This window comes from Eleginops maclovinus, chromosome 9, assembly GCF_036324505.1.
Source record: "Eleginops maclovinus isolate JMC-PN-2008 ecotype Puerto Natales chromosome 9, JC_Emac_rtc_rv5, whole genome shotgun sequence".
Lineage (NCBI taxonomy): Eukaryota > Metazoa > Chordata > Actinopteri > Perciformes > Eleginopidae > Eleginops > Eleginops maclovinus.
Window position 1 is genome coordinate 22,355,322 of NC_086357.1, and position 20,403 is coordinate 22,375,724.

General features: G+C 42.0%; 1 protein-coding gene across 1 annotated transcript in view; it reads left to right on the plus strand.

Moving 5' to 3' along the window:
- unc13a (unc-13 homolog A (C. elegans)) overlaps positions 1 to 20,403 on the plus strand; it is a 41,946-nt gene that overhangs the window by 8,631 nt on the left and 12,912 nt on the right. The window contains exons 8-35 of the mRNA XM_063891708.1: positions 65 to 94; positions 653 to 848; positions 2,026 to 2,145; positions 3,610 to 4,425; positions 4,841 to 4,934; positions 6,276 to 6,322; positions 6,478 to 6,556; positions 8,445 to 8,519; positions 8,596 to 8,815; positions 9,840 to 10,067; positions 10,317 to 10,458; positions 10,650 to 10,819; positions 10,965 to 11,080; positions 11,802 to 11,965; positions 12,102 to 12,255; positions 12,528 to 12,596; positions 12,963 to 13,052; positions 13,424 to 13,558; positions 15,580 to 15,713; positions 15,906 to 15,991; positions 16,835 to 16,961; positions 17,079 to 17,175; positions 17,970 to 18,113; positions 18,230 to 18,307; positions 18,527 to 18,604; positions 18,813 to 18,901; positions 18,999 to 19,145; positions 19,554 to 19,677. Coding sequence (XP_063747778.1) covers positions 65 to 94; positions 653 to 848; positions 2,026 to 2,145; positions 3,610 to 4,425; positions 4,841 to 4,934; positions 6,276 to 6,322; positions 6,478 to 6,556; positions 8,445 to 8,519; positions 8,596 to 8,815; positions 9,840 to 10,067; positions 10,317 to 10,458; positions 10,650 to 10,819; positions 10,965 to 11,080; positions 11,802 to 11,965; positions 12,102 to 12,255; positions 12,528 to 12,596; positions 12,963 to 13,052; positions 13,424 to 13,558; positions 15,580 to 15,713; positions 15,906 to 15,991; positions 16,835 to 16,961; positions 17,079 to 17,175; positions 17,970 to 18,113; positions 18,230 to 18,307; positions 18,527 to 18,604; positions 18,813 to 18,901; positions 18,999 to 19,145; positions 19,554 to 19,677 — 4,049 coding nt within the window. The remainder of the gene's footprint in view (positions 1 to 64; positions 95 to 652; positions 849 to 2,025; positions 2,146 to 3,609; positions 4,426 to 4,840; positions 4,935 to 6,275; positions 6,323 to 6,477; positions 6,557 to 8,444; positions 8,520 to 8,595; positions 8,816 to 9,839; positions 10,068 to 10,316; positions 10,459 to 10,649; positions 10,820 to 10,964; positions 11,081 to 11,801; positions 11,966 to 12,101; positions 12,256 to 12,527; positions 12,597 to 12,962; positions 13,053 to 13,423; positions 13,559 to 15,579; positions 15,714 to 15,905; positions 15,992 to 16,834; positions 16,962 to 17,078; positions 17,176 to 17,969; positions 18,114 to 18,229; positions 18,308 to 18,526; positions 18,605 to 18,812; positions 18,902 to 18,998; positions 19,146 to 19,553; positions 19,678 to 20,403) is intronic.

The window sequence follows — 20,403 nt, forward strand, 5'->3', positions numbered from 1 at the left end:
ACTTCTGTGTTTAGTTTGTGTCCCAAACCTAATTTGGTTTCTCCAACCCTTTATCTCCTTGCAGGTAATTGGAGTCTGTGGGGAGAACAGCAGAGTAAGTTTCTTTCATGTGCTTCTGCTAACGACTTCGAGTAATTCTGTATTTATTGTCCATGTCTCACTTAATGTAATGATCTCTCTGTGTAGTTTCCCTTAGAGAACATTAGCTGCCAATAAAATACATATTTTACTTTCTATCCATATTCTCCTGTTAGATTTAAAGTTGAGCTTGTAGAATTCAAAGTAATCTGTGTTGTTTCGTTGAGACACATTCGTTTTTCGATGAGTGTAATTTCCACTGGGGATGGAAACATTCAGGTTGATTTTATCACTCAAGTGTCGTCGTTTGTACCAAAGCCCAGATGATAGAAGGCTTGAATTCATAAAAATGTATACACTTATCTGAGTTGCCTTCAAACGTATGCTTAAACGAGGAAAGACTTTTACGACCTGAATATTTCATCCTTTTTTTCTGGGGTTTGTTTGCAGTATGCAGCCTAAATGAATAATATTTGTTTACACCAAAACACTTTACAAATGCTGTATTAAAGAACTGCCCCATCATCCTCTTATGGTTTCTTATCACTAATTCTCACTGTGTTTGTGTGAACAGATGAGGATCAAGACAGCGCCGTTGATGACAGGGACAGCGACTACCGCAGTGAGACCAGTAACAGCATCCCGCCTCCCTTCTACACCACCTCCCAGCCCAACGCTTCCATGCACCAGTATCCCATGAGAAACCAGCAGTACAGTAACTCGTACGGCGAGGAAATCCATGAGCTGGACTACGACCACAGAGCCATGAGGTAAAGAGCACCCTACAGGCACTAAGGAGACACAACTGAGTGGTTTCCTTTCAAGTTTTAAAATCACACTCTCCATTTTGAGCAAATATTTCTTTCTGGAGTGTAGCATATAGCCCTGAGACAGCTCAGCCCCAGTGGCCTTGTTTTGTTTTACTGTATTGTTCATGGTAACATGTTGTTCCCCCTGTGCTCTCCTCCTCTAGAGAATAACCCTGGCCTCAGTGTATACAAGCATGCTGAGGCGCATAGTTATTGTATACAGGTCCTGTATGAAGAGGGCCTCTGTGGTTATCTTTGTGTGTGTGTGTGTGTGTGTGTGTGTGTGTGTGTGTGTGTGTGTGTGTGTGTGTGTGTGTGTGTGTGTGTGTGTGTGTGTGTGTGTGTGTGTGTGTGTGTGTGTGTGTGTGTGTGTGTGTGTGTGTGTGTGTGTGTGTGCATCTTTGTAGTTCTGTTCCAGTGTGTGAGCATCAAAAACCACAGGAGATCTTCTCTACTTGTGTGCAGAAAAGAAATCTTGAAATTACACTCATTTTTTCAAGGGCGGCAGATGGTCGAATGGCATGCATTGCTCAGAAAAACTGAAAGTTTGACATTTAATTCGTAAAATAAAACTGCAAGTGCTCAACCTCAGTGAGGGGTCTTTGTGCAGACACTTAAAGGATGAGTACACCATTTTCAAGTCTGTCCTTCAACAGTCAGATATGAACATCAAAAGAGGTTTTTCTTGCTTAAATCATTCCTTCTGTTTATAGTGGATCCCTTCCTTTGTGCTTCCAGCTTAAGTGATTAAGTGGGTATATTCCCAAGTCTTTCTAGTGCAGAATTCCCTTTTTGTGTCCTAGTTGAGCTGCAGGGGAAGTACAGCAACACAAAAATGTAATATTGCACTAAAAAGAAAATAGATAAATGAAAGATTTACCCACATGCCATACGTTGCACAGAACAGTGGATTTTCCCCACATCACTTATATTAAGTTCATCAGGAAGGAACATTTTAATTGCCAATATGAACAGAAGGAATAAATGACAGCAAGCAAAAACCTCCATCAATGTTCATATGAAAACCAGAGGCTGAGTTTGGTTGGATCTTTCTTTGAAGGATTTGCTCTGAGCTCTACTGATGCTCCTCTCCCACCTCTCCCCTCTTCCCTACTTCCCTCCTTACTCCTCTTACCAGGCGCAATGATAGTTTAGATTCGGCCACCAACGGGCGCAGCGATATCGACTCAGGCTCAGGGTCGAGCCGACGCACCAGTCGTCAGTATTCTCTAGACAGTAGGCATTCACTGTCCGATAGGTGGGTCTCTGTACCTCCTCTCCAACTCCTCCTCCTCTTCTTTCTCCTGCTCCGGCCTGTGACTCCGTCTCGCTGTGACGTCAGTGGTGGACTTGTCCCGTCCTCCTCGCTCGCTGTGCTTGCATGCATGCGCTCTTACCCTATCTCTTTATATGTATATTCTATGCAAAACTATTTGGTCCTGCATCTACTATATATGTACTTTGTCTGTAGTGAAGAATTGCCGATCAGTTTCACAAATGATGATTCATTCTCATCTTTGCCATCCTTAAACTGCTAGAAGTATTGCGCAGTTGTGTGTTTGTATGTGGGTGAGTAATTGACAAGATGTGTGTATGAGTGTGTTGTTTTTTAACCGTCAGCAACCGACAGGTTAATGGTTGTTTGGAGCCTGTGTGAATCTGTGTGTATGTGTGCAGGAGGGAGGGGGCTCTGTTGTCGAAGCAGCATGTTATTACAGCGTCATCCTTTATGTGAGACATTAAGAAGAGCCCTGTCTTATTCTGGCTGTCCCGTACTTGTAAATTATACACATTTAATTTTCACATGTAAGACAGCAGGAGGCTGTCCGCCCAATAATGGGGCTGCAGAGAGGCCTTGACACCACATTTGGTTTATATTTATTTCATGTCTTCAGGTTTTGTTTTTAATTCTCAAACATCATGCAGGCAGTTGTCCCTATCTGTCTTTGTGTTGTACGAGAGAGAGATTGGGAGATAGCTGATGGATAGAAGGGCACAAGGTGTCATGATTGTGAAAGTGCTTAAGCCATAGGGTAGTCTCTCCTTTACTGCTCCATGCATTATTAAACCAACATGACTGTAATCAATAGAGATGAAATAATAAGTGACAATATGTGTGTGTGTGTGTGTGTGTGTGTGTGTGTGTGTGTGTGTGTGTGTGTGTGTGTGTGTGTGTGTGTGTGTGTGTGTGTTTGCATGTGTTTCAAATCTTTCTCTGACTCATGGTCTCTCTCAATGTGTAATAGCCTCATTCATCATTTTGAAAAATATTATTCACTATTTATTTACAAAAGAGAGACTGTTTTTGTTCTGCAAGGCTGATAAATTACCTTCAACCTCTCCAGGTTCTCAAATAGGATCGGTCTATTTATATAAAGAAATCTGTCCTCATGTCTCTGCTAATCGTCGGCTGTTGTTTGGTGTGTGCTTCTGTATTAACCTGTGTGTGAATTAGTTTCCATAGTAACCTCACCAATTACTAAAAAGATGATTCCCCTTGCAGTCAAATAGATGCATCACTAGTCCAACCCCCCTGCTCTGAGTTTTCTTATTGGTTGGTTTAAAGTCAATCCCTTTTTCCTATTGCTTAGCTGTCTCCTTTCTTGGCCCCAAAACACTTTATTGTTCCAGTCCAACTTTTTATTGTGTGGGAACTAGTTTACCTTTAATCGCATGTTGGTGTGTTTAAGTAACAGGTGTCTTTATCTCCCCCTCCCCTCAGTCCCACAGACAGTCGCTACGCCTCGTCGGGCGAGTTGAGTCGAGGCAGCTCTCAGCTCAGCGAGGAGTTTGTTGCAGAGGACGGCGGGAGCTTGCGAGGTTCGGAGTTCTACGATGAAAACGATTCTTACCACTCCTGCCACTCCTCCGTCAGCTACAGCAAAGAGGGTTCCCCAGTCTGGGATGGGGAGGACCCCCAAGGCACTTACAGTGACGAAGCAGGCTACCTCAAAGATGGAGGGGAAGAGGGGGCGCTGTATGCCGAAGAGGATGGTGAGATATACGCAGAAGAAGGAGAGTACACCTACGAAGATGGGGAGGAGATTCCTTTTGAGGAAGATGAAGATATGTATCCACTTGACGGCACACTCAGTGAAGAACAGGAGCCGCCCTACACCCCCACACCCACAAGCACTGCCCCCACCCTCATTCCCCCTTCTGATAGTCTGTCCTCCCCCAGACCTCCGCTGGAGAAGCAGGCATCGTTGCACCAGCAGCGGCCAGCCCAGGAGTCCCTCCCACCCCCCAGCACAGCGTCCAACCTCCTTCCAGTCACACAGGAAGACACGTTGCCCCCTTTCAGTGTAGAATCCACAAAGCCCCTATTTGCACCCACCCAGCCTGCTCTGTCAACCACCATCCCATCCACCCCCACAACTACATCGCAGTTTCCAGCTCCAGATACCGAGCCGCTGGTGCCTGAACCCGAATCTGAGGAGCTGCTGGAGGAACCTCTACCTCCTGAGAGCCCACCTGTAACAGAGAGCGTCCCTCCTTCGCCTCCTGAACAAAAACCAGAGGAGCCCCCTGTCCCAAGGTGAACACTGTTCATACACTCTAGGCTTCAGAAAGGAAGATAAAATCAAGATATCACTTGCTGCCAATTTCTCACTAACAATTACAACATACAATATACCTATAATAGGAAAAAGAAGCATAGGAAACAGACTCTGGGGAGGTGGTGGAAATTAAAAAGCAGTGCCTGTCCAGAAGAACCAGCACCATTTTAATAAAACAGCAAATTCAAATTGCAAAATGATTATTTACATTTCTAATCATCATGTTTTCTTCTAAGAGGTGTGTAAAATCGACGTGATTTTGCTTGATGCGTTTACTATTATTATTCAATGAAAGTTCTCTCCAAAGTCACTTGTGTTCATCCACTAGCTAATAAAGCACACATACGAATGATGTTTTCTTTAATGTTGTTCCTTCTTTATTCGTTCTTCAAGCTTCCCAAAGAGGGAAGTCCTGGAGCCTGGTCATGCCAGAGCCAAAGCCAACTGGCTCCGACTTTTCAGTAGAGTACGACTACAGCTGCAAGAGGTACCACAGTGTGTGTGTGTGTGTGTGTGTGTGTGTGTGTGTGTGTGTGTGTGTGTGTGTGTGTGTGTGTGTGTGTGTGTGTGTGTGTGTGTGTGTGTGTGTGTGTGTGTGTGTGTGTGTGTGTGTGTGTGTGTGTGTGTGTGTGTGTGTGTGTGTGTGTGTGTGTGTGTGTGTGTGTGTGTGTGTGTGTGTGTGTGTGTGTGTGTGTGTGTGTGTGTGTGTGTGAGAGTGAGTGAGTGAGTGAGTGAGTGAGTGAGTGAGTGAGTGAGTGAGTGAGTGAGTGAGTGAGTGAGTGAGTGAGTGAGTGAGTGAGTGAGTGAGTGAGTGAGTGAGTGAGTGAGTGAGTGAGTGCATGTGTGTGTATCTTTGTTCACATAGCAGTGAATTTAATGCTAGATAAATGAATAGACTCATAGGAGTGGGTAATATGTTTCCTGTTGTTGTTGTTGTCTATGTGAGCTCACTGACTTGTTGCACCAGCCCCTGCATGTTACTGTTACTGTGTTTTTTCCAGCTTTTGTTGACTGTCCCACCTTTCCCCCCAGTTGTTGGTTATTGTTGTGAATTATTTTGTCTTGTGTTTAATAGTTTCTGTTCACCCCTTGTACTGTTTTGCCATATTATTATTTTCTTTTCAGTTGTTTGCCACCCTCGTTTGCATGTAGTCCGGAGCAGATGCTCAGGTGGGTGTGGCCAGTGGTGTGTTGATCAATCTTTGTTATATTTGATGTTTCCTGCGTGGCTCATAGATATTAATGTGAAGCAAAGCAACACATGGGAAGTCACAGTAAGCCTGCTAAGTGTCATTTGTAAGCATTGTGTCACCAATACCAATCATGACTAATTCTGTTCGTCAGTGTGACCTAAGTATCAATTATATGTGACATTTTTTGAGCAGGCAGTCAGACAAACAACATGTCTTTTAATAATACAGCATATAGAATTATAAGAATGATTGCATGGATTGCCATCTGGCTGTAATCCTCTTTCACTTTGATGTTCAAACACAGAGAAGCAACTGCTGATGTCAATAATCACCACACTCGCTCAGGAAGAAACAACTTGGCTTTAACACTCCCTTAACACCCATTTTTTTCTTTCTGTCTCCCAGCTATACCACTGTTTTATTAGTCATCGGCAACATCTACCACTCAAACTTACAATATATAAGGCTTTTCTCTAAGAAACACCAAAGAGTCTCCCCTAAATGTCTTTGTTCTCAGTATATAAAAGCACTATATAGAGTACTATAATATGCTATGCTTCCCTTTCTCCCAGCCACAGCTCTAATGGCACCCTGCTTGCTTCTTTTCCGCTTCTCATCTTTCTCTTTCTCCTCAGGCCCGGGGAGAAAATGTTGGCATTGCCCGTCTGCTTTTATCAGCAGGGTAAGTAACCATGACGCTCTTACTACTACGGTCATTGAAGATATATAATTCACGAAGTGAAAAAGCAGGCTCATGGCTTTAATGTCTGAATACATTTATTGTATAATTGATTTGTTATGTAGCTGAATCCTACTCTGCTCATGTCTTGTGTCCAGGATGGGTGGCGCTCTCTATAGCATTGACAGCATGCCAGACCTCAGGAAGAGGAAAGCTATGCCTCTCGTCCGAGATCTGGTGAGTTTCTGCACTAATCTCTTTATATTCCCCCGACTAAGAGTCTCACATACCCCCATTCCGTCTATCGCTCAGATCGCAGTGAAATCTACTGTTCTCATCTATTCTTCAACTCATTGTTCTTTTCGTTTATTCATTCTTTTTGTTTTTAGTTTTATTTCTCACACTTTTTTTGTCCACTGCACCACATGGACTTTGCCGAAAAAACAATATATCTCCCTGCTGTTGCAGCCTGACAGGGCGAGCTGCAGGGCTAAGGGGCCGCAGGCAGAGGGGCCACAGGCAGAGGTGTGATTGACACTGATGTTTGCTGGATGCTGTCATATAAAAGACCTTTCATGACCAATTTCTGCCATCGTCCCCATGCCTCCCTGACACTGCCTCATTAGGGGTAACACAGAGAGAAATATAAATCCTTTGAGAAAACTGTAACTCATCGAGTCTTTCCCTGAGAGTTTATTGTACTATTACACAGACTGAACACCATTATTCATTTCTGTCTTTAATAAGATGAGAACAGGCTTTCATTTTATGAGAACAATTATGTAGAAAAACACACAGTTTTACGTATTCAGATAGAACAGTGAAAAATAACTTTCAAGTAATAGTTTCACATTTTAGGAAAGCCCCTTTCTGAGAAGAGAAGAGAAGATTAAATGTTCTGCATGTCTTGAAACAGGGGAAACAGCCTTTAACGTGTTGCAGTGTGTCATGTTACACTACACAACATACTAATTGGTGATCTCCAGGGGAGGTGCTGAACATATTTTTATTAACTGCAGACAGGGCAGTAGGCTATAGATTTACATGTAACGTTCAGAAGGGAATGATTTCAATCTTCTCTAACTCTCGTCAGGAAAGCAAATAAGTAATTTGTCAAAATGAAAAAACACGTTCTGTAGTGGAGGCTAGTGAAACAGAAGGCAGTCTAGAAATAGGACAGCAATTTGGCTCTTTATCATGACTGTCAGGCAATGCTCAGTGTGCCATTTTCCCTGACACACCAGATCCAAGCCTTACCACACACAAGTAATTAGCTCTGATGCTGTCTTCATTAATACATCTTGCTGTCACAAGGCAGTGACTACACGGTCAGGTGCACCTATGTTTCTCTTCCTCTCTCTGTCTCATGCTTTCCTGCACGCATGCACACACACACACACACACACACACACACACACACACACACACACACACACACACACACACACACACACACACACACACACACACACACACACACACACACACACACAAACTTGTTATAGTGTCTTTTGTAATTGATCATACAGGGTGTGGTCATATCCTCACGAAATGCAATAGGATGCTTCTCAATATGGTATCAAATTCTCAAGTCTGGTTGAAGCTGCTCTCGCCTTTGAGTCTGCACATCTGGCTCTAGGTTCACCCTGTTTTCCCCTCCCATCCTTTTATTGCATTTTTGTTTAAACATGATAACCACAGCATATGCACAATGAATGCAGCCTTCCTTAACATTATTAACTCCCTATGGAAACACCTCCCCCCTTCCTTCCACTCTTTTTGTCCTTTTTCTAACATCAAATTTCTCCCTTCCCTTCCCTCCCCCCAACCGTCAATGCCAAACCAAAGGCTATGGTGAGTAACTTCAACACCATTTGCTTTCAAAACACTTTTGAAGGTATACTAGTTTTCTCATCACACCTGAAAATGGATCCCTCTTATGAGAGGAAGCACTTTAAATGCTGCAGCAGTCATCTCTAGTTGTCTTGCAGGGGAGCATTGCCAGACAGACAGTAATAAAAACATATTGCCTCACAGGCTGCTCTGAGATGTGTTTTGATAAAGAAAATAAGATATCGAAGTGGGATCTGAGAGAAACTGACCCCTCCTCTCTCCTGTCACTCAGTCATTGGTTCAGAGCTCCAGGAAGGCAGGCATCACCTCAGCCCTGACGTCCAGCACCTTGCACAACGAAGAACTGGTCAGTCTCCATTTTCAATAATGAATCACAGTAGCATCATTTTACTCTGCTGACCATTTACCTTTCCCTCCTGCAGAAGAGTCATGTCTACAAGAAGACCCTCCAGGCCCTCATATATCCAATCTCCTGCACTACCCCGCACAATTTCGAGGTGTGGACAGCCACCACGCCCACCTACTGCTACGAGTGTGAGGGGCTGCTGTGGGGTATCGCTCGCCAAGGCATGCGCTGTACCGAGTGTGGGGTCAAATGCCACGAGAAGTGCCAAGATCTACTCAATGCTGACTGTTTGCAAAGTAAGTGAAGTGTCCAAACACATTAGCCACTAAAACTCTGAAGAAAAGCTAGATAGAAAATGTGATGATGTAGTTTATAGATAGCAACAAACACAAGAAATGTCTCTTGGTGAGCCTAGCTTAACATATAGACTGGAAACAATGGGGTACAGCTATCCAAAGGTAAAAACATGTGTACGTATTAGACAAATTATAAATGAAATGTTGATTTGTGAAGTGTTTCTTGTCAGCAGATGTTACCTTCAGAGCAGGGCTGGCTTCATATTTACAGTATAGAAATAAACGGGAAACCGATATTTCGCGATTATCTCTTAGCAAGAAAGCAAACATGTTTCCCAACATTTATCTATTCCTTTAAATTATTTATTTAGTGCTTGGAATTAAATAGGATTTTCATAGCCAACATAAGAAATATAAGAGCTAAAGCTTTGAGTTCATATTATATTCATAGTACAGTATATGAAAGTACAGTACTCACATGGTTTTATATACCATGAAATATTTACAGGAGCCGAACAACCTTTTGCTGACTATCTGTTTTTTTCGCTGTGTCAGTGCCGCTGTTTTTATATTAATAATAGTAGACTATCTACTCCATCTATTTCCTCTTATCTCTATTTGTCACTGCCAAGCACAGCCCTCATCCTCCTCTTCCCTCACTCCTACTTTCTTATTTTGTCCACTTTCTTGAGAGGATATTAAAAGCCATTTGTCTTTTGTTGTCGTCCGCCTCGCTTTTCCGTCTCTCTTTTACTCAGCGTTTTATAGCTTTTTCAAAAGTGCCCCTCTTTCATTTATAAAATAAACAGAATTTCATCACTTACACATTCTTCCTCTCTGCTTTGTTTTGAAATCACTCTAAATCTTCATCAAAGGGCATAAATGCATCCACCATGCAATTTTCTGCTCTGTTATTCTCCTAACTAATCACGTTTAACATATATCAAACACCTCGCATATGAAACCACTTCTATTTCCTTTAACACGTCTAATCCTTTCCGGTCTTAATCTATATTGTACCCAGGAGCAGCAGAGAAGAGCTCCAAACACGGCGCTGAGGACCGAACGCAGAACATCATCATGGTTCTTAAAGACCGAATGAAGATCCGCGAGAGGAACAAGCCTGAGATCTTTGAACTCATTCAAGAGGTGTTCGCCGCCCCCAAGGCCACCCACGTCACCCACATGAAGCAGATCAAACAGAGCGTGCTCGATGGCACTTCTAAATGGTCGGCCAAGATCTGCATCACAGGTGAGAGGGGAGTCAAATCAGTACGGTACAGTAGCTTTGAACAAAGCCCGCCAACACTGTCTACATCAAAGTCAGAGGGGACGGCACATTTCAGGTGTCTGTCTCTATAAAAAGAGACCAGCTGGCGTTTGAATGAAGAGAGCACAGGTGGCGTTTGTGGGGCAATAGAGCACAAGGTCACATGATTTGCACCCAGACATACACAAAGTGGCTGACCAGCATGGCATTTTTCCCCCTTCTTTTTCCCAGTGTTGTGTGCTCAGGGTCTACAAGCCAAGGATAAAACCGGCTCCAGTGATCCTTACGTCACTGTCCAGGTGGGAAAGACCAAAAAGAGGACCAAGACCATCTATGGCAACCTCAACCCGGTGTGGGAGGAGACATTTAACTTGTGAGTGAAGACCTCTTGCAAACATGTCCCTGCTATAGTCGTCACACTCGTTCTGTAGATTGTATGAAATGTATTTATGTACGGCTATGTGGCGATTGAGTCATGATTCCAGATAGTAGTCCACCTTTTCATCTTGGCCATCTGTCATAGTAATTACTATATTTACCATCTGATTTCTGCGTCTGTTTTAGTGAATGTCACAACTCATCGGACCGCATCAAGGTGCGAGTGTGGGATGAGGACGACGACATTAAGTCTCGCGTGAAGCAGAAGTTCAAGCGGGAGTCAGACGACTTCCTCGGTCAAACTATCATCGAGGTCCGCACTCTGAGCGGAGAGATGGACGTCTGGTACAATCTGGGTCAGTTAATTTGCTTTACATCAGCTAAATTAACCTGTATTGATACCTTTTAAAGTTTACCTGACTTTGCAGTTGACCTAACTTCTCTGATTCAGATGTTTCCAGATCAGTAACCGTGTTGCTGTATGTGTTATGCTCTTCACAGACAAGCGTACAGACAAATCTGCTGTGTCTGGAGCTATCCGCATGCACATTAATGTAGAGATCAAAGGAGAGGAGACGGTGGCCCCCTATCACGTTCAGTACACCTGTTTGCATGAAGTAAGCTCAGTGTGTTGTGTGTTTGTGTGTTTGAACAGACAGTTTCTCATAAAATACATTCAACAGCTTTTCGTAAATACTATTTTGAGGTTTTGAGGTTTTATTTATGCGTTTTTGCTTAACGATCATCAGGAATATTGCCAATTTTATGGCACTTTTACGTCTAATGTTTAGATCCATTTCAAATTAAACTTGAGTTAATACTGCAGGAAGTTTGCTTTGCTCTCATGAGATAAAGATCCACTTGCAACAGCAAAGACATCAGACACATTTCTCCTCGGGCTCTGTGCTGATTGATTGTAGACCGATCACAGCTTTGTGTGGAGTCAATACTCAGCCCATTACTCAACTGAGCATATTAGCTGAACCCTAACAGACAAATGACCACAGTTATTGCTGCACATAAGTGGCCATAAACCACGTAGCTGACTTTTACAGCAGTATAAACGCTTCATGGTTGAGTAGTCAAGACAGCACCTTGTGTTGGCCTTGTAATGTAGTGTAATGGCTATTTATGTAGCTCAGCCATTTAAAGATTAACAAACCAGATTGTAATCTACTCTGTTTGTCCTTGGAAGATTTAGAAGCTTTGATTAAAGATGTGCAAATGCTCTTAAAAGCCATTTACTTTTTGCCTTCTTTTCCAATATTTTTCCCATTCTCTCACCTAGACATTTCCTCCGATTCTCTCTCTAACTCGTTCCTCTGCTCCTCTGTGTAGAACCTCTTCCACTATGTGACAGATATCCAGAACAACGGTGTGGTGAAGATCCCCGATGCCAAAGGGGATGACGCCTGGAAGGTCTACTTTGAGGAGACTCCTCAGGAAATTGTGGATGAGTTTGCCATGCGTTATGGAGTGGAGTCCATTTACCAGGCCATGACGTATGTTGCTACCTGAAAGCCTGACTCGAGAATATGATTATTTGACAACAAACCCTGTTTCTTTGAGTCCTGTTATTTATATGCATGTGGCTCTCCTTTATTTGCTTACATATCCCACTCTTGTTCTCTTTTGCAGTCACTTTGCCTGCCTGTCATCCAAGTACATGTGCCCAGGTGTGCCTGCGGTGATGAGTACCTTACTGGCTAACATCAACGCCTACTACGCTCACACCACCCAGGCAACCAACAACGTCTCTGCCTCCGACCGCTTTGCTGCTTCTAACTTTGGGGTGAGTCACACTAGCCAACAGTTAATTAATAAATCCAACTATTTTATTCATTATAAATCCAACAATAAGACTTCCTTAATGCACTAAAACTCAACTCAAGTGTGGTTTTGCTTTGCAAACAAGAAGGGAAAAGTTAGCTCCTATCATAATTTCCTTTCTTAACATTATGCTCATTTGTTATCCTGTGTTGAATGCATGGGCTCTTAAATATCATTAAGCAGTCTGGTGTATATCTTTGTTAATATTTCCATTTTTTGTTTAATTTCCTGCAGAAAGAGCGATTTGTTAAGCTACTAGACCAGCTTCACAACTCTCTGAGGATTGACCTGTCCATGTACCGCGTAAGATTCCTCTCCATGTTACTGTTTCCGCTTTTATAAATTATCCTTGAAAAGTTTATAATGAATGACAGCTACTAGTGCCTAGGTAGTCAAACTGCATGGTAAAGAATAAACCCCCTCCCCTCTTTTTCTCTACTATATTCTTCTTTCTCCTCATCGTGAAAAACGCTAACACAAAGCAGGCGGATGGGATAATTAGACAGCTCCTCCGAAGCATGCACAGACACATCCAGGAAACACTGCTCACCCACGCAGGAAGAAGTGTTGCCTAAGCTGGATCGTGCCACACAAACACACAGTGGACTTAGATGGATATGATGTCATGTGTTGGGCTTCACTGTATTTCTTCTTTCCATCTGACTGCAGAACAACTTCCCTGCCAGCAGTCCTGAGAGGCTGCAGGACCTCAAGTCCACAGTGGACCTCCTCACCAGTATCACCTTCTTCAGAATGAAGGTACATCAGTCAGAGACTTTGAGAGTTCGATTTACTTCTGTATTTAATGCACTCCTTTCACCAACTTACTCAATGTATACCACATATAGCATTTGAAAAAACAGAACAAAACTAAGCAGAATTTAATATATTATTATTATCAATTGTATAATTATTATAATTATAATTATTTTAATGTTTTATTATTACAATTATTATTTTATTGTTAACAAAATAATTGGGTTCAAATTATGAATCTTAAAATAAAACTAGAATTAAGTTTTAGAGGGAATTTTATTTGTATTTGCATTCAAGACAAACATGAAGACGGTTCTGAAGGGCCGTAATTTGGTGATTTAATTCTCTTTATTTGTTTGTGTGTTTTTTTTCAGGTCCAAGAGCTCCAGTCTCCCCCCAGAGCCAGCCAGGTGGTGAAGGATTGTGTGAAAGCCTGTCTCAACTCCACCTACGAATACATCTTCAATAACTGCCACGAGCTGTACAGCCGCGAGTATCAGACAGACCCGGTAAGAAGCAGCAATTTATTCAATATCTGCGTGGGTGTGAGTGAATCTCCGTCTCTCTTCCTCCCTCTCAAGATGTTCAAATCTCAGTTTGCTGTTTTGGCACGACTGTAATTAGGTGCAGTACTGCCAAAAGTCCTGTAAGGTTGATAGTTCAAGGAAGAGACAACAAATATCTCGCTACATAGACCACTAAAAATAATGTAGGAAAACATTTGTACTAATTTCCCCCTCAGACTAAAATGACATTGTCAGATAAATCTAGATAAACTTGGATCAACATTTTTGTCATTTAAACAAACTCTTCTTGAAGACATTGCTCTGTACCTGCCCACAGACAATGGCCGTGTTTTAGTCACTCAATCTGAATCTAGTTGATGTTTTTCTGAGTTTCTCGTTACTCAAGGTTCTCCAACAATCTGCTGCTTTGTAAAGTCTAGCATTTAGATTTACTTTCAATTTTGTCCTTGTAGACACCCAAGGATTGATGTGCTTTTCTTTTCCCTTGGCTGTAATTTGGCTAATTTTTTGAGAGGAAACTAGCAGGATAAATCAAACTCCAACGCACTGAAAGAGTTACAAATAATTCAAGCAGCAGTTTCTGATCGTTTGTATACCAATATTCCTGGAGCAGTTTTACCATGTTATAATTGTACTTCCTTTGCTTGATGTTTGCATCATCCTCACTGTTATGTAAAATGCACTGTGACACTGCGGTGCGTTCCCATCATCCTCTCAGTTCTGGGGAAACCAGGCTGCCACATCTGTCACTCCTGCATGGGTTTTCAAGAGGGGTTTCTAAAACTTGCTTTAAGTCATCATTAAAGCGCTTATTCGTTTCAGAGTCCCTTGTGAATTTCAAATAAGCATTCTTCCCTTTGAATAAAACATTTCATCCTCAGGGACGATGCTATATATTGTTGAAATCTCTGCAAGATCGTTCTTCACTTCTCAAACCCTGCGGTGCTCGACTGCTTTTTTTTGTCCTCCAGCACATCTTCAGCTACTTCAAAGAAGTCGTCCAGACAGTTGACATTCTCGGTCTGTTCAAAGCAGTTTTAGCAGAAAGCCTTGAATATGTATGAGTTGTTGTTGCTGATTTAACAAACACAGTCAGGATTTCCCCCAGAAGAGGTCTTGTTGTCTCAGACATGAAAAAATTACTAAATTATAACTTATTTTTGGAAGATTCTACCATGATTATTTCATCCATGATAAGAGTAGATGTTTTAATATGACCTGTTTTATTTTGTGATGATAAGGAAATTGTTAGAACAGAAAAATGGAAACGTTTGGACTTGGCAGAATATAATGATCTGACACTCAGCATGTCGCGGCTTCCTTCCTTTGTTTCCTTTAAGATACTGACAGCTTTTAAACAGGCCTTTCTAATGAGTTATGTTTTACTTTATTGGTTTTAACTTGCAGTGATGTTATGTCCCTCTTTGTTAATCAAAATACAATTGAATTTCACGCACATTCAACCAGGACAGCAGGCCTTTAGAATAGTCAAACAAATACAAACAAAAGAGTCGAAACTCAAATGATAAACAAACATAGATCATCTTCCTTTCTAGTATGTTGTACATATTATATAACGTTTAAAATCTGTTTCTCGACGGCATCCTCCACACAGGTTGCCCATATCTGTGTATCTTAAAGGCTGGCACCATGGGAAGTGTAGTCTTTTATAGTTCCTTGACTACAGAGGTCACCATTAGATGAAAATATTTGGACCTTTTTTCAAAAACAGAAAACTTCTGTATGTGTAAATGATACATGATCTATGGAACATGTACATTTATATATACCGTATATTTGTAAAGTATACAAGTCGACTCAAAATGTTTATAATAAGACATTTCTCTATTTAGACATTTGGTATTACAGTATGTATCCCTCAACAAATGTATAACATACAGGCTCTTACACATTCAGATTGGCAACTGTTGCCAAACGTGCCCATCTTCTGATCATACACTGAACAAAGTTACAATTCTGTGGTTTTTTTAACTGTTTTCCAGGCCAAACAGGGTCCTGTGCCACCGGAGGAACAGGGTCCCAGCATCAAGAATCTGGATTTTTGGTCCAAACTCATCACACTTATCGTCTCCATCATCGAGGAGGACAAGAACTCCTACACTCCCTGCCTAAACCAGTGAGACTACACATACCTCCCTTTTCTATTCCCTTCTTTCCAACCAGATCTTTTTTTATATTTGATTACATTTCCTGCGCCATTTCCTCCCTTCAGCTTGTTCTTAAGCTCTTATCTGCTCACTCTGTTTCATAAAGCTTCTCCCTCTAAGTGCATATACAGTAAGCCTCTCTCTTTCTTTCCTCCATCAAGATTTCCCCAGGAGCTCAACGTGGGTAAAATCAGTGCCGAAGTGATGTGGAACCTGTTTGCTCAGGATATGAAGTATGCAATGGAGGGTGAGTGCAGGTCATGATACACTGAGCCTCTGAACTGACTGAGCTTTGTCAAAACACTGAAGATTTGTAAGATAAATGAAGTGGCGATTTTGGGGTTTAGACACTGTTATGGCACTAATGCCCAAGCGGACACACAAAACCATGAAAGGGCTTAGCTGTTCTCTTTTAATGATGTGTACAGAGTCGTTTTTATTTGTTTCAATATGTAAATATTGTAGGAAAAAGGATGATTTAATTGCCATCTGACTGTTCTTTCATCAATTTGGATGAAACTTGTTTTTAAATGAAGATGTAATACTGACTGAGCAATCACAAGTAAAAAAACGTGGATACTAGTGAGTCACATACGCTGAAAGTATTGGAAGACTTATATTATTAAACAGATGTGACATTTAGTGAAATGGATTCTAAATTACACTTTATTTGTCTTACTTATTTCCTTATTGTATCCCCATTAGCTTCCAGTAAAAGTGTTCCTTGTTGGCGCTCACACATGGTGCTTTTTATCCGTGAAGCTTGATGATAGCTCATTGTCATATTTTAAACAAGTTTACCAAGTGCCGTATTATGTATGGATGACAGCCAACAGATTAAAAAAAAAGAATCCAGTGTCCAGTAGCCTTAATGTCTCACATACAAAGTGTTTTAAGAAATGAAAATCTTGTAAAATTGGTTTTTAGTTGAGCTGTGACAACTCAAAAACATGATCCTCTAATCAAAGAATTCATTAGTCTGTGAGCAACGAGGGTTCAGAGCTCTGTATGAACAAAAAAAGTAGTAATTGCTGGAGAGAAATGAACCTTTTATTCAACATGCATTTGATTGCTCTATTCTTTCTCTCAGAACATGAAAAAAATCGCCTGTGCAAGAGTGCGGATTACATGAACCTGCACTTCAAGGTCAAGTGGCTGTTCAACGAGTACTGCAAAGACCTGCCCTTCTTCAAAAGCAGAGTGCCTGAATACCCTGCGTGAGTAGCAACTCCTTGAAGCTTATCCAAAACAGAAAATAAAAAATGGAAATCCTCATCTTGTCAAATATTAGGTTCCTAGTTTGTGAATACCTACATATTTCTTGCTCTCCACAGGTGGTTCGAGCCATTTGTCATTCAGTGGCTGGACGAAAATGAGGAGGTGTCTCGGGACTTTCAACATGGTGCTTTGGAAAGAGACAAAAAAGACGGGGTAAAAGTTTCCAGCTCTCTTTATCTCCCCTTCACTCCTCTGAAAGCGCTGACTTGTTGTTGTTTTTCAGGCAGAATTACTGTAATCCATCCTTTGTACTTCCTCTGTCACACTCAAAGTTATCAGCCAAAGTTTCATCCTCCTCCCTGCCACTCTGCCTCCCACACTTTGCCTGCTCCTCAAAGTGATTTATTGAATTCTTCAAAGGCAATAATTGAAGCATGGATACGGCAGGAAAGACGTGAAATTGAAGTAGAAAGTGTTTTCCGGATAAGAGGATGTTTCAGTCAAAGTGCTCTTTGAAAGTTTATAGAAGCGTGGTCTAGACGTGCATGTACTTAAGGCGGCAGTGAACCTTGTGACAGTAGGATATTGTGAATTAATGGCCTTGTCCTTGAGTTGACTGCAGGAGAGACGTCTCCACCTCATTACCCAGACTCCCCCGACGAGCACCTACACACTCATCTCCAGCCAATTAGGGACACAGAGCTAACCAGTGGCCAATTACAAGGAGACAGACAAGATCTCACACCTGTCACCCAATGGCTGTCTAACCCGCTGGTTGGCTCTAGGAGGTCTACAGCTTTGTTCATGTGATCAAAAATATCAAGGGTTCAGTTTAAATTTGTCTCTAATGGTCCGTCTATTGTGTTAGGGGCCCAGAGGTCACATCTTGCTAGCCTCCCTTGAATGCCATGCCTTTCACCTGCTGCTCATAACTTGTCCCTTTTGCTTCCTCAACATTCATTTCTTCCCAGTTTTTAAACCTCTCGCACACCTTCTCTGCCCCACAGTTCCAGGTCACATCCGAACATGCCCTCTTCTCTTGTTCGGTGGTGGACGTGTTTTCTCAGCTCAACCAGAGCTTTGAGATCATCAGGAAGCTAGAGTGTCCGGATCCACAGATCGTAGGACACTACATGAAGAGATTTGCTAGGGTAAACACAGTTTGCAGTTAAATCCCACTTAACAAAATCAATGGGGGTCTTTGAAAGTTGTTTTCAGATCAGTTTTCCGATGATAACATGTTGCTCTTTCTTGTTTCCCTCTTCAGACCATCAGCAATGTGCTCTTATCTTATGCTGATGTTATTTCCAAGTTGTTTGCCAACTATGTCAGCATGGAGAAAGTGGTGAGTGGTCTAAGACTTTATGAATCTGTGTTGTTTTCACAGAGAAGTCAGCTCGATCAAGTCCCAAAAAACAACATTTGATCCTCAGTTTAAAGAAAGTTGTTTGCTTAAAAACATGTTATTGATGTCTACTTTAAAAGCAGAACAGTCCAGGAGTGGTTGTTGTTTTTTTACACCTGTACCAGCAACATCAAGATCCATTTGTCTTTCTGTCCTCAGCCCTGCATCCTGATCAACAACATCCAACAGCTGAGGGTTCAGCTGGAGAAAATGTTTGAAGCCATGGGTGGAAAAGATGTAAGTCACTCTCTTTTTTTATTGTCCTCTCTGGAGTTCAATATCCCGACAGGTACTATTGGCAGGCGTAGTTTAGTTTTGGTTTTAATGGTATTTGGTCACAATTTCCTTATCCAGACAGTCCCAAATGTTTCCATAAGGGGTATTATTTTTGCAAACCTCTCTGCCCAATCACCTAACCAGCTTTGTTTCCATATTCATACTTTAGCTGTGTGTGGAGGCCAGCGATTTTCTGAAGGACCTGCAGGTGAAGCTCAACAATGTCATGGATGATCTCAGCAGGGTCTTTGCTGTCAGGTAAAAACACACTCACACACAACGTCATTCATGAAAGAGTTTGACATTCATGTGATGAAAGACTTTGTTAATATCTTCTTGTACTTTTCCCTTGTAGTTTCCAGCCTCACATAGAGGAGAATGTGAAGCAGATGGGAGACATCTTGGCTCAGGTGAAGGGAACCTCTAATGTGGGAAATGCCAGCAGCGTGGCCCAGGATGCTGACAACGTCCTGCAGCCTATCATGGAGTTCCTCGACAGCAAGTGAGGCAGTCTGTCATTTTAATTGGAATCTAAATGGGAAAAACTCAGCTATTGACCTACTTAGAAATAGTGATAAGTTATAAAACCAATGTTTGACTCTTAATGCAATTTTAATGTTCTGGTCAATGTCTGATGTTAGGCAATACATTTATACTTTATTTTATAGCCATGTAATGGATTTTGTTATGCTAACATTATTGCTCAAACTGCTCTCAGAGCCATAAGAAGGACTAAGAAAGGCATTGCCTTACTCTAGGTAAGTATAAGCAGGAGATAAATTCCCCAAAATCTGGGCTTCTGGGCTTTTCTGACAAGCCTTCAAGCTCGGGATTTTAAATCCTCGGTTGCCTCCTTCTGCTGCTTATTATTCATCGCTCCTTCCTCTCTCCTGTCTCGCCCTCCTGCCAGCCTGACTCTGTTTGCTAAGATCTGTGAGAAAACGGTACTGAAACGTGTGTTGAAGGAGCTGTGGAAGCTGGTGATGAACACCATGGAGAAGACCATCGTCCTGCCGCCACTGACGGACCAAACGGTGAGAGCGCTCAGACGAACGACCACACACACACACACACACACACACACACACACACACACACACACACACACACACACACACACACACACACACACACACACACACACACACACACACACACACACACACACACACACACACACACACACACAGTACAAATACACACAATAATGCTGCTGAGCCACACATGTTGGCACTCGTTGCACACTGTGCCTGCTGTACATGCAGGAACATTTACACACACACACACACACACACACACACACACACACACACACACACACACACACACACACACACACACACACACACACACACACACACACACACACACACACACACACACACTAATAGGATCTGTTTACTAGAAAGCTGACTGATTATGTTTAGTAGGTGACCACGAATATTTGGTCCGTCGATGACCAGTTAATAAGTTAGATATAAAAAAGGAAATGGACAAAACATGTATCACACATGCTTCCAAGCGTGCACAAATACATACTTACACACAAAAAGGAGGAGGAGAACAAAGGCAGACATTTTGTGTTTGTGGCGAACAAGATGGCCCTCTTATAAACAAATGATCAATCTACGTTTGCTCCACATCCGTATGGTATCCTTTCCACACATTATATATAGCATCACCCCCAGTGCCTTCTTTCCTCCAAACAATCAAGATGAAACCCTTTTTTTTTTGTTAAAAATACAAAAGGAGTGCACCAT